The 13648-nt window shown below is 40.2% G+C and overlaps 2 protein-coding genes across 2 annotated transcripts; both read right to left on the bottom strand.

Annotated features, from left to right (window-relative positions):
• Positions 1 to 1003: 1003 nt before the first annotated feature.
• On the bottom strand, positions 1004 to 4596 carry LOC125899197 (retinol dehydrogenase 7-like). Its single transcript, XM_049593277.1, has 6 exons — positions 4446 to 4596; positions 2870 to 2905; positions 2399 to 2729; positions 1851 to 2109; positions 1362 to 1525; positions 1004 to 1276 (listed from the first exon to the last, which is right to left on the bottom strand). The coding sequence occupies exons 1-6, from the start codon at positions 4446 to 4448 to the stop codon at positions 1047 to 1049; spliced, it is 1023 nt and encodes a 340-aa protein (XP_049449234.1). The 5' UTR covers positions 4449 to 4596; the 3' UTR covers positions 1004 to 1046.
• Positions 4597 to 7733: 3137 nt separating this feature from the next.
• LOC125899198 (retinol dehydrogenase 7-like) lies at positions 7734 to 11842 on the bottom strand. The gene is made up of 6 exons (XM_049593278.1): positions 11713 to 11842; positions 11573 to 11608; positions 11091 to 11421; positions 8420 to 8678; positions 8079 to 8242; positions 7734 to 7993 (listed from the first exon to the last, which is right to left on the bottom strand). The coding sequence occupies exons 1-6, from the start codon at positions 11713 to 11715 to the stop codon at positions 7767 to 7769; spliced, it is 1020 nt and encodes a 339-aa protein (XP_049449235.1). The 5' UTR covers positions 11716 to 11842; the 3' UTR covers positions 7734 to 7766.
• Positions 11843 to 13648: the final 1806 nt, after the last annotated feature.

Here is a 13648-nt window from a genome sequence, read left to right as displayed (position 1 = left end):
AATTGTTTGGAGCAATACTTGAATGTTTGTTTTGCATGGAAATGAATTTATGTAGCTGATTGTCTTAAAGAGCAACACAGGGCCTGAGGATGCAGATGTCGTTTTATAAACACGGTGAATAAATTCTTAACTTTACAGAATGATTTATTTTGTATCACAATGAGGACAAATAAAAATTGTATCTGTGATCATCCACAACATGTCCATATCGTTTAAATTGCTGCTGCTGAGATGTGAATGAATAAATTTCCTATTTTGTAACAGTCTTGACATTTTCTAATCTTATTGACTAGGTTTTCTTACGCAGTATGGAAAAGTATGGAATTCGCTTTTAGTACTTTCCAGGTCTGTATAGAGTATGGAAAAATATTTGTGTTTTTATACATATATATTAACCCTATTCTGTTTTCTAAAATATGAAATTCTGAATTAGCTTGAATTAATAATACAAGCAGAGTGTTTTTCATGGTGTTTCCACCAAGCAGTCACTATAATGGCAGTGGTTTGAGATTTCTATGTTGAAAAACAAAAAAATTATTGAATATTAAAATGGGTCGTATTGCACTTTTAGGACGATCCCCAACTACGTTTCTAGTCATAGGTGTCAGTCAGTCAGGAACACTTTAGTCAAAGAAAGAAAAAATTATTTCCATTTGCAGTATTATATTTGGTGGTATGGCTCTGTTCTGGGGCCTCTCTACCTTTTCATGTGCCTACATGGAAAGCCTAGAGCTGAGAGAGCAAACCTCCCTGCCCTTCCATGTGCATATGAGGAAAGCCTAAGGCATGGAGAGCAGCAGCAAAGACCCCCAGGAACAGAACAGAGTAACGTCACTGACAAACAGAAATGACATTGATAAGTCAGATGCAGCATGAAAAGGAGGAGCTGGGGCTGAGGTGGGTTGCAAAACGGCTTGCAGAGAAAGCAGCAACCGTAGGCAGGCCAGACAGAGAAGTCAAGAAAGATTTGGAATTTTGAAATAAAACAATGTGTAGGAACCCAAATTGTCACAATATATTTTATTTTAACAATTTCTTTGTTTAGTTTAGTGGGCATTTCTTTTATCCTTAGGTGGAGGAAACAACATAGTGTTTGCAAAGTCTGACACAAATGTAGGGAGGTACGACAGAGGAATCCATAATAATTTGGCATCCCAGCCTGCACTGTAACGTGCGCGTGGGAAGAGAGCTGTCAGCGCGTGCTCCATACAACTGGTCACCTTGGAGAGATCCGAGCTGCACAGGATGCCCAAGGAGAAGTCCTGAGCTTTCACATCTGACAGGAAGAACAGAGCAGAGGAATCATTCAGAATATTTGTATGACACTAGTGCTGAGTGTGATCAACTGCACTTCCACTCACATTCACCAAAGTATGTGTCTCCATAGGAGTCTCTGACATTTTGAGGGAGGCGGGTCCACAGTATCCTCAGGTTAGCTTCAATAATATCTGGCCTGGTAATAGCCGTCTTGAAGAAACCAGGCTCGATAATGCTTACTTTGACGCCAAAGCTCTGCATGTCCCTCCTGGGCACAAGAAGCAGGACATTGCGTTTCATTAATGCAGCTGAAAAGCTTCTTATTATGTACTTTTAAATTCTTCTGTGTTCCTACTTTTAAAAAGTTTGCAGATAATTGATAATTGTTGGCCTTTTGCAACTGAATGCTGTGGTGGAAAGTCAGTAAATACATTTACTCTAGCTCTGTGCTGACGTACAATTTCAAGGTACGTGAACTTGACTTACTTGTCAAGTAAGTAAGTTACTTGTACTTTGAGCATTAAACACTGCAGCATTCTGGTATCATCTTAAGAGAATGTGTGATAATTCAGTTTCAGTTGTGTTTCCACTACCTGAGGCCGTCGGAGAAGGCTTCCACTCCAAATTTAGACGGGCAGTATCCTCCACCAATGAAAGACAGTCTGCCCAGAATACTGGCCACATTAACCACCCTGCCCTGGCCCCTTTTCAGAAGAGGCAGAAACTGGAGCGTCACATCAATGAGGCCGATCAGATTCACATCCAGAACCTTTGTGAAATCCTCTAACTGCAACCATTCTATTGGGCCGACTGGTATGGACCTGCCGGCATTGTTCACCAGACCCCACAGACCTGCAGAGAAAGGAGGCAGATATCAACTTCTGATCTTTATTTCTCTTTTGTTGATGTGAGAGAATGTTTTTCATTTATCACAAATGTGTCCCTGACTTTAAAAAATGCAGACTATATGAGGTAAGTATTTCCTCCCTCCTCTTTAAAATCAAAGGGCATGTTAAACATATCAGTAGGAGGATGATGAGTTGATGATGGGATGGTCCAGGTTGCCTTTATCTCTCCCAGTGCCTCACTCTGACTGGCACCCTATCAGTGTGTACCCCCTGCTGCTGTCCGCCCGGCTCACCTCCATCTCCGACCTCTTTGCTCACAAACTCCACCGCCCTCCTGATGCTCCCACTGTCTGTAACATCCAGCAGGAGAGTCTTCAGTCTGGGGGAGGCTGCTGCTGCCAAATCTGCTGCACCTTTCTCTGTGAGACATGCAGCTATGACGTGGAAGCATTTTTTATCCAGCTGCCTGGCCAGCAGATTCCCAAAGCCGCTGTCACAGCCTGTGATGAACACATGCTTCCGGGAGAAGCCATCAACCTTGTAGGAATCTCTGATGTACCATCGGATGACAGCGAGAGCGGCCAAGACGAAGGCACAGGTTAAGGCCATGTGTGACAGGATTACCTGAAACACACAGTCCACAGATCAGGCTTCTTGTTTCTTCTAAATATTCTACTCACATTTTCTGATTAAGGTAAATAAAAATGGTGAAAGTAGAAGTGAATGTTAATGTGAATCATGAAAACAATGAGAAATCTACTTACCTCTAATAAACATGTCGTCAGACTGTCAGTTGACACCTGAGTGGAGAAGCATGGAAGATTATTGTCCATATATTTGGCTACAACATGATCTATATTTACATTAGACAATAACCTTTAGGTCCACGTTATCCCCCTCTCTCACTTTTTTTACTTCTTCTGTCTCCTTATATTTAAGTTTCCTATCTTTTTCTCACTGGTGTCATTACTTTGGGCTGACCCCACACCTTTATGAGGGAGCTAGTCCACTGTACGTCATCCCCAGCATCTCATACTGGGCTGCCCCAGATCGTCTGAGACAGAGCCACCCTATCATGTTGTATTGTTTTTATTATAATGGAAAAGTACATCAAATTAAATGGTAACTTGAACTCACACCCCTTCACATAATCTGCATTCAAGCTCAAAGGTCAAACTGTGCATGGTGCATATCCCTAAATAAGCGTGTGTTTAACACCAGGTCATTTTAGCTCTGATGCCCCCTAGTGGGGTTATTGGGACATGGCAATAATGCACCTGCAGACTAGACCTGGTACTTCCAATGTTTGAACTCAAAGCAGGGTTTGTATTTCAATTTGTTTATAATTAGGCACTCTTAAATACATTACATCAACTATTTAAATGTAAATCTCTTATACAATAGCACATGTAAGCTAATAATAATGATAGTAACATATGATGCCGCAAAAAATGGAATTAAATATAAATTAAATAGGCTTGGCTGTACCTATTTAAGAGAAAAGCTGAATTCACTTAAATAACAAAGAACTGGTATTTATCCATGTGCACAGGCCCGGACTGACTGTAAGTACATTTTCTCAAGTACTGCCCTTCAGCACAATTTTGAGATACTTGTACTCTGCTTGAGTACTCACATTTTTAATACTTACAATCTCTATCTCAATCTCTCTTGTCAGTTTTCAGAGGGAAATCTTTTACTCTGCTAGCCTACATTTATCTGACAGCTTTGATAACCAGGTCCTTTTCAGATTATAAATTTACATACAAAACAAAGATCAACTTTTTTTTTTTTTTTTTTTTTTAAAAAAAGAAGCTCCTCCTCAACCAGCAGTAAAATCCTGCTAATAATATGCATTAATAGTACTTTTACTTTTGATGCTTTAGGTGCATTTTCTGAGGCATTTTGCATTGTAGTGTTGCAACTTTTCCTTACGTGAATGATCTGAATGCTGTGCTTTACTAACACATAACGATATGAAGTAAATTTTGTTTGTGATTCTTTGCATGCTACAAACAAAACCCCATTTACCTCCATTGCGCTGGGTTTTAGCAGTAAAGATCAGATAAACCAAACTTATCTGCACTGCTTAACACCTCATGATGAAAGAGGGAAAAGTTTTTTGCAGTTTTGGTGAACTTTTCCTTTAATGTCACAAATGTCAGTCACCCACCAGATGACATCAGATCTCACTGAGCTGGCTTGTGTAAAAATAAATGATTCAATTAGTCAACTCCTGTCAGTATCTGTTCCTTAATTTTGAGTCAAATAAATCAAAAGAATAAAGTTAATAGGCAGATTGGATGTTCTGTAAAATGTAAAACAATAATGCAAACATACCATGGCTATTTCAGACGATGACCTGTCGTCCTCATCAGAGAATTTTCTCAGTCAGCACTGTGGGCTTCAGCTGGAAGTTGTGTTGGGGTGTGATGATGATTGTTTTCAGTGTGCACAGAGTGTCAAGGTCCATCAGGGATATAACAGCAGGGTTAAATGTTTCACCGACATGGGGATTGTGTAACAGACGACATCAGATTACCTGAGCTCTTGCTTTGATGAATACATTCCCCTTTTACCTCAAATCCACTCTGAGAACACACCACAGCCCAAAGGTTACAGACGGTCCTCTGTATTTGATATAAAGGGGAGATCAATGAAATCAGTGTCAATAATCTGCAGAGTGAGTTTACACAGAGGCCAAAGTCCACCAGGAACAAAAGCTTTACAAGTTGACTGAGTTGTGACAACAACTTTAAGATCATTATATGATTTAAGAAGCAAAAGCCCCCTTAAGGAATGTGTTTAGATTAGATCTCATATGATAATGTCTAAAGACAGTAACATAATGAAGAGCCAAACATGTTTTATAATACAGAAAATGTTTACATGATGCTATCACTGGTGTAATCCTTGCAGTAAAAATAAAAGACACATAAGCAATCTTCAAGTTAGCTCAAATTCTTTCTCAAACAAACTGCAGACACTGAGTGCAGATACTTCAAATTTAGGGTTACAGAAAAATCTATCCAAGCTGCAGGTCGGCATGTATGACAAAGGCAACCAGAAGAACTTTGTATCCCAGAGAGGGCGTGCTCTCTGCAGCTGACCACCCTCTTAAGGTCACTGTTGGTCAACATCCTAAACCTCTGATCCAATATTTCAAGAGCTGAAAGGGAAGCATTTCACACATGTGAACATTGATATCTATGTCTGTAATTTGTAATTAGCGCCTAATAATTACCAAGAGTGAAAGACGAGTATTTTGGGGGGTTCAGTTGGTACACTACAAAATAAGACATCACTACGAAACACATATCTGAAGCAGCAAAATGCTTTTCATCTACAGGCAACCCTACAATTTAACATACATGAAGAATGTTGTATCTGTTTTCTCTCAAAGTAAAACCATATTATACACAGTGCTTTACAGGAAACAAAAAATGACTCGTGAGCAAACAAAGGAACAGCATAAAGCATTACCAAAAAATTAATCATCAACAGAACTCCTCACAATGTTCAAAAATGTCATTTTGACTTCAAATTCATTCATTCATTTAATATAGAACTGAATGTGCACGTTTTTTCTGTGCCACCAGTGGGCACCAGACCCTTAAAGGTGAGAGCAAGAAAACTACTTGAGGTTTATTTCTATCAACTCAAAAGCAGTCTTCAGGGTCAGTCCGTGATGCAAGTTTCAAAGTATCTGTCCTTGCAGCCAATAATGCTGCGTTCAAGAGCAGCCTTCAGAACTGTTGTGCCATTGCCTCTCTGGAATGAGCCGGAAAGGAAATAAACTAGTCTACAGGCTTCTTGAAAAGATCTTTAATAAAAGACCATAAACAAAGGCCTTCTATTGGAAAACATTCTAATATATTGGCCGCCATTCATTTGAGTGTAGGCCTACCCTTAAAGTTCTGTCATGATAAGGAAGGCTAAAGAGAGCACACCTAAAGAGCATCTGAGCAGACAGACACCATCCCTTTATTTCTAGAGCCCTCTGCTGTAACCCTCCAACACTGCACCTCCAGTTACATCATGCAGGTGTTATGTTATATCACTTAACCTTCATTCAATAGCCTTGCTGTGCATTTTAGTACCCATACTACCACACTATTTAGCATGTCCCAATACATACATAGTATGTCTAATGCAGTTTGCCAAAAATACCTGGATGTCCTACTACATTCAGTTGTACTTAGCAGTATGCAGGCCAGCAGGCTTTTCTGGCTACCCACAGTCCTCTGTGCAGATGACAGCAGGACAGCTCCTTGCCAGCTGCAAAACAGAATATATTCCCACAGGCTCCGATGTCAAAATGCCCAACTTTACAGCATAAATAAACATGTTTACAGCCTGGGACAAAAACGGTTTTGGTTTCTATACATAATTTTAGCATTCATGACAATGAATTCGTTTTTGGGTGATTTTTTTTTTTTCAACTCACCTATTAACATTTTAGCAAGGCAAAGTTACACATTAAGGGTGGGGCCGCTTGAGTGACAGGCTGCCTGCAAGGTGTGGCAGCACTCTTAGAGTCAAATCCACCCACTGGTCATCCACAACTCCACCCTTTTGTCTAAACATGATCACTTCTGGCTCCAAAAAATCCAAGATGGCAACCACCAAAATGCTGAACTCAAAACACCAGTCCACAAACCAATGGGTGACTTCACGATAGCTATGTCCATGTGTGCATACTGCATGCAACAATACATACTTTGTAAAGGTAGCTGCAGTACCTGACAAAAGGTATGAGACAAAAGGTATGAATGCAGCCTTGGTTTATTTTTACTGTAATGTCCAGGAGCTCAACTCTCCTCAAGCAGGACTAGATGTGGCTGCAGACATACTATGGTTAGGGTTGTGCAGTGAAGTGAGAAGTCTGCAAGACTACATCTAGACCCAAGGACTCTTCTTGCTGTCCTCTTTTTGATGATGTCAAAAACATGAATGACGTGAAGAGTGACACCTGCTTCTCTTTTATTGTCAACTGTGATCATTTTTGTTAACTGTTATAATATTATAATCTTATGAATGGTTATCTTCGCACAGTGTTATGCAAATTCCTGTCATAATGTTAGCTAACTAGCATACAGTCTGTACATTACCACAGGACTCCAGACCGCCCCTGCAGATGGGGTTCCCCCCAGTGTTAACTCCATGGCTACGGCCTTGGAGCATTTTGGAGCAATCTACAGTATTTTCTGAGGTGTTTAACTTTTGTTTTTTTTCTACTAAAGTATACTTAAGGACGCACATATCCATTTTTATACGTAAAGGAAGTATAAATGAGCCTTTATTTATCTTCCTGCTGTCTCTTTAAATATGATTATGCTTTTAGTACGTTCATGCTGCATTCATTTCAGCAGCCTCGTCAGCCTCATCAGCCACCAGTGTCTGGACTACATTGGGGGATTTATCTTGCTGCTGCTCAGGGAAGAAGCCTCTTGATTACAAAATCTCCCTGAAGAGTCTAAGTGCCAAAATCTCTCTGTCAAACCTTAATCATCCCATATCTGTAATTATTTTTACTTCATCCATGTGTCTCTCTTGATTGAAATGATATTGATACAATGGCTAAAATTGTGTGGAGCAATGCTTGAACTAATGACAAACGAAAATTGTATCTGTGATCATCCACAACATGCTCATATGGATTCAATTGACATTTCTTTTATTCTTAGGAAAACGAAGATGCCCAACGACAATAAAGTCTGTCACAAATGAAGGGAAGTAGGACAGAGGAATCCAAATAAACTTGGCATCCCAGCCTGCACTATAACGTGTGCGTGGGAAGCGAGCTGTCAGCGCGTGCTCCATACACCTGGTCACCTTGGAGAGATCTGAATTGCTCACGTCCATGGAGAGGCCCTTGGCATTCACATCTGACAGGACAAACAGAGCAGAGGAGTCATTCAGAATATTAATATGACGCTGTTACTGAGTGTGATCAACTGCACTTCCACTCACAGTCATCAAAGAATGCGTCTCCATATGAGTCTTTGGCATCTTGAGGGAGGCGGGTCCACAGTCTCCTCAGGTCAGCTTCAACAGCATCCGGCCTGGAGATATCTGTCTTGAAGAAACCAGGCTCGACAATGCTCACTTTGATGCCAAAGTGCTGCATGTCCCTCCTGGGCACAAGAAGCAAAACATTTGATTTTCTTAGTGCATCTGGAGAGCTTTTTAATGAGTATTTTACTTTAAAAGTTGGCTTACAACGTGTTAATATTTAAAAATTTTGCAGATGACCAACTGTCAGTGCAACTTTGACATGAGTATTTCCATTTCATGCTACTTCTGCCTGCTACCTGAGGCTGTCTGAGAAGGCCTCCACTCCAAATTTGGACGGGCAGTATCCTCCACCAATGAGAGCCACTCTGCCCAGAAAACTGGTGACATTAACCACCCTACCCTGGCTCTTTTTCAGCAGGGGCAGAAACTGGAGCGTCACATCAATAAGACCTATCAGATTCACATCCAAAACCTTCGTGAAATCTTCCAACTGCATCCATTCAGTTCGACCGAAAGGTATCAACCTGCCGGCGTTGTTCACCAGACCCCACAGACCTGCGGAGAAACGAGGCAGGAACATTACCAGCAGATATCAACTTCAGATCCTCATTTTCTATTTGTTGATAAAAGAGAATGTTGATCATTTATTATCTTCACAAACATCAGAAATTCGTATTTCCTGTGGGAATGTCTGATAGTGTATATGAATGACATCAGCTGACAGGAAGTAAACATGGACCCAAGCTGTTGCCTCATAATGTAATTCAAGTGAAACTCTCTATAGACTGAATTACCATGGCATCACACTAACACAAACAATAACTTCCAGGATGAAAATTGGCAACTGATTACAATTGTGGAGACATGTAAAATCAAACTTGTTGATTTCTGTTGTCATTTTCAGCCATAGCTATAATGTTTAAAGATATACCATTAGACACGGTGGTCCGACATACAGTTGTTTCTGCTGTGCTTATTTTATGTCCTGTGTTGCTTCGTTATTGTGTTTGATAAACCAAATGTGCCAGCACAAAAGCTAAACAGTGTACTGCTGTGGATGGGGCCACAGCAAAACGTATTTTGGACACCTAAAAAAAAAATCAATATCTATGTAAATGTATGCTATATTTGATTTTTTGCGACACTTTACCTTACACACTAACCAATCGAGGCAGCAGTAGACCAGCAACCCTGTGTGTGTTCTGTGTTTGATATACTGTAACAGCCTCAGTTACCCATCAGTGAAAAAAAAAACAAAAAACTGTCTGACAGCAAGGTAAAGCAGTGAAAATATTCAAATACTCAAACCCAGTGTGGGGGAGCCCTCTTGTGTGGAGTTTGCATGTTCTCCCCGTGTCAGCGTGACTTTACTCCGGCTTCCTCCCACAGTGAGTGCAGATACTTCAAATTTAGGGTTACAGAAAAATCTATCCAAGCTGCAGGTCGGCATGTATGACAAAGGCAACCAGAAGAACTTTGTATCCCAGAGAGGGCGTGCTCTCTGCAGCTGACCACCCTCTTAAGGTCACTGTTGGTCAACATCCTAAACCTCTGATCCAATATTTCAAGAGCTGAAAGGGAAGCATTTCACACATGTGAACATTGATATCTATGTCTGTAATTTGTAATTAGCGCCTAATAATTACCAAGAGTGAAAGACAAGTATTTTGGGGGGTTCAGTTGGTACACTACAAAATAAGACATCACTACGAAACACATATCTGAAGCAGCAAAATGCTTTTCATCTACAGGCAACCCTACAATTTAACATACATGAAGAATGTTGTGTCTGTTTCTCTCAAAGTAAAACCATATTATACATAGTGCTTTACAGGAAACAAAAAATGACTCGTGAGCAAACAACAGGAACAGCATAAAGCATTACCAAAAAATTATATCATCAACAGAACTCCTCACAATGTTCAAAAATGTAATTTTGACTTCAAATTCAGTGACTCATTTAATATAGAACTGAATGTGCATGTTTTTTCTGTGCCACCAGTGGGCACCAGGCAAGAAAACTACTTCAGGTTTATTTCAATCAACTCAAAAGCGGTCTTCAGGGTCAGTCCGTGATGCAAGTTTCAAAGTATCTGTCCTTGCAGCCAATAATGCTGCATTCACTCTGTACATTTTATCCAAACCACTGATTGTCCTATACTAATCTCTAGTTCCTGGTATCTTTGCACAGCACTGAGTACAGTAGATAGAGCCTTACTGTCTCTGTTAACTCAGTTATGTACATAGTTTTATATATAGGCCTGCAAATAATGATCATTTTTATTATGGATTAATCCACTTATCATTTTCCCAATTAACCCATTCATCCCTTTATCTAATGTTAAAAGAAAAAATTGAAATATAAGTGTATAATTTCACAGAACCTAAGGACGACATTTTCATATTTATTTCACCTGTAATTAACATATAATGTTTGTATGCATTTACATGTGTTTCTATGACACATTTTAATTTCTAGTTGTATATTATTTTTGTGTTTCTTCTTCTAGTCACATACTTGATTAAAAAAAAAAGTCTCTACCTGAAGAGTTGTGCCCTTTTCTATAAAATATGGCTGGTTTTCCCTTGAGGAATTGATGGTGGAATAGTACTTATCTTATCAGTGTTAAAATGCCGAAGTACCACACAGTACTATGGGGAGTAGTATAGTACATACTGTGTAGTGTATGTACAGGCCAGGCATGTCCACTTAGTCCAATGAAGTTTAAAAAGCTTCAGATTTGTGTTTGCAGAAACTTTAATGTGTCCCTGACTTTACAAAATGCAGACTATATGAGGTAAGTATTTCCTCCCTCCTCTTTAAAATCAAAGGGCATGTTAAACATATCAGTAGGAGGATGATGAGTTGATGATGGGATGGTCCAGGTTGCCTTTATCTCTCCCAGTGCCTCACTCTGACTGGCATCCTATCAGTGTGTACCCCCTGCTGCTGTCCGCCCGGCTCACCTCCATCTCCGACCTCTTTGCTCACAAACTCCACCGCCCTCCTGATGCTCCCACTGTCTGTAACATCCAGCAGGAGAGTCTTCAGTCTGGGGGAGGCTGCTGCTGCCAAATCTGCTGCACCTTTCTCTGTGAGACATGCAGCTATGACGTGGAAGCCTTTTCCATCCAGCTGCCTGGCCAGCAGATTCCCAAAGCCGCTGTCACAGCCTGTGATGAACACATGCTTCCGGGAGAAGCCATCAACCTTGTAGGAATCTCTGATGTACCATCGGATGACAGCGAGAGCAGCCAAGACGAAGGCACAGGTTAAGGCCATGTGTGACAGGATTACCTGAAACACACAGTCCACAGATTAGATTTCAGGCTTCTTGTTTCTCATTACAGAAACATTCGACTCACATTCTCCAATAAAGGTAAATAAAAATGATGAAAATAAAAGTGAATATTAATGAAAAGTGTGCAAACAAGAGAAATCTTCTTACCTCTAATAAATATGTCATCAGATGATCAGTTGACACCTGAGTGGAGAAGCATGGAAGATCAATATCCATCTATTTGGCTACAACATGATCTATATTTACATTATTAGCCAGTAAATTATAAAACAATAATGCAAACATACCATGGCTACAGTTCTTTAGATGAAGATGTGTCTTTCTTGTCAGAGAATAATTGGGTGTATGGACAATCCTCTCCCAGTCAACACAGGAGTTGTAAGTCGTGTCAGGGTTTGATGATTGACGATTGCTTTCAGTGTGAGCAGAGTCTCACGGTCCATCAATAATACATCAACAGTTAATGTTTCAACAACTTAGGGTTGTTTGAAATGTAATATCTTAAGTCTTTCTTTCCTATTCCTTTCTTTCATTTTTTGGAACCCTGATTTCCCTCTCTTAAGGGAAAGACAAGACAAGTGTACGTTGGTGCTCCAGCAATATAGGCAATCACTCACTTGGCTCTACTGCGTTTAGTAACAAATCCTAGTCCAAGAGCAGACTATACCGTTTCGTTTTTTTTATTTATCTTATTTTAGTCTATCTTATTTTATTTTATTCGATTTTGTTTTATATTATTTAATTTAATTTAATTTAATTTAATTATTTATTTTTTTTCATTTCATTTCATTTCATTTTATTTTGTGTGTACATAGTTCAGTCTTCCAAGTGGATTATTCATTCAGTTTAATGTAGTTACGGCTCTAATTACTTAGAAATAACAAAACCAAACTTTTGGAGGAGGGCACTGGGTAATCAATCCCACTTTTCCCCCATTACGACCCCCTTTGGTGGTCTAATCTATGATATCACGATTTATTAGTTGATTTATATTTTGTAGTGTTCTCTGTATTTGATATTAAAGGGAAATCAACGTCGATAATCTCAAGAACGGGTTTAAATAGAAGAAAAGGAGCCAAAGTCTGTCAGGATCAAAAGCTTTACAAGATGCTTCAGTTGTGACAACGTGTTTAAGGTCATCCCTCCTGCTCTTAATCAGCCTCCTTAGCCCTTCACTGTTCCCAGAGTTTTTCCCAGCCAGTCAGCTCCCTGCCTGTTCTCCCACTTGGCTAAATCCCAAAGTCCCCACTAAGACCTTAGGCCCTGAGCCCTAAGGGACTGAACTGATGTCACATGGGTACATTCAATCTCAAAAGAGTGCCAATAAAGCTCCTTTTAATTCAACTGAACTAAACCCTGTGGTATTAAAAGGCAGTGCACCTGCGTAACACAACACAGTGTCCAATGCTGGGTCTGAATGCAGCCCTGATAAATGATTGAGTGTGAGAAGCACTTGGCGGCGACATTTCAGGTCACACTGACATGCTTATCTTACACTTATCTGGCACAGTTGTGGGTTTGGGGACTTTTTAGTTAACGTTTTTTAACTTCCTCACATCCAAAGTACTTTAGAGGTCCTGGTCCTGTCCCTGATTTGAACATTAAGAGGAAGATGAGAAGTGTTAATGTGTAACTTTCTATGCCAGGCTGAAAACTAATGTGCCAGTCTGCACTATCTAGTTTTGTTTTTATAAATGTGCCCAGACTTACCCTGTTAACAATGTGTTTCAATTCCACAATGTTATAATTTGTAGGTAATTCAGAACAGCCCTAAGCCCTCACACACTCTGTGGTAACACGCCTCAAAGTCTGTGAGCGTGGAGCATGGGATTGGGACCCAATCACCTCATTCCTCCAGCTTCACCGCCCTTCTCCCCACCTGCACTTCATCCCCTCATTAGAGGGGTGAAGTGACCATTTAGTTTATATTTAAGTCCTGGTTCCAGTTCAGTGTTTGTTGGATCCTTGGTTAAGTTCTGTTTTGATCAGTTTCACCTTTCCTGCACTACATGTAACTGCGAATAAGAGTTATTTCTTCAAGTTCCTGTTGCTTGCAGTCTCCTGCATTTGGGTTCATCTATTCCACTCCTCATGGCAGAAGAATCCAAACAGTCATGGGCCCAGCAGGGGATCTATGTACTGTCGAAATGACTGCAGATACACCTCTAGTAGTGAGGACAGAGAGGCAGCCTTATTGGCAAGGCCCCGGTTAAAGAATTTGCT

The sequence above is a fragment of the Epinephelus fuscoguttatus genome, linkage group LG13, assembly GCF_011397635.1.
Source record: "Epinephelus fuscoguttatus linkage group LG13, E.fuscoguttatus.final_Chr_v1".
Taxonomy (NCBI): domain Eukaryota; kingdom Metazoa; phylum Chordata; class Actinopteri; order Perciformes; family Serranidae; genus Epinephelus; species Epinephelus fuscoguttatus.
The sequence above is the reverse complement of the archived record's forward strand: the minus strand, read 5'-3'. Positions and strand labels throughout refer to the sequence as shown.

Bases quoted from the DNA above. Each gene is read 5' to 3' on its own strand.
- LOC125899197 (XM_049593277.1), bottom strand. The intron at 1,526-1,850 runs GTAGTGGAAACA...TCTTGTGCCCAG, and splicing joins GCCTTCTCCGACGGCCTCAG to GAGGGACATGCAGAGCTTTG. The intron at 1,277-1,361 runs GTGAGTGGAAGT...TCTTCCTGTCAG, and splicing joins AGACACATACTTTGGTGAAT to ATGTGAAAGCTCAGGACTTC.
- LOC125899198 (XM_049593278.1), bottom strand. The intron at 11,422-11,572 runs GTAAGAAGATTT...TGTGTGTTTCAG, and splicing joins TGATGACATATTTATTAGAG to GTAATCCTGTCACACATGGC. The intron at 7,994-8,078 runs GTGAGTGGAAGT...TTGTCCTGTCAG, and splicing joins AGACGCATTCTTTGATGACT to ATGTGAATGCCAAGGGCCTC.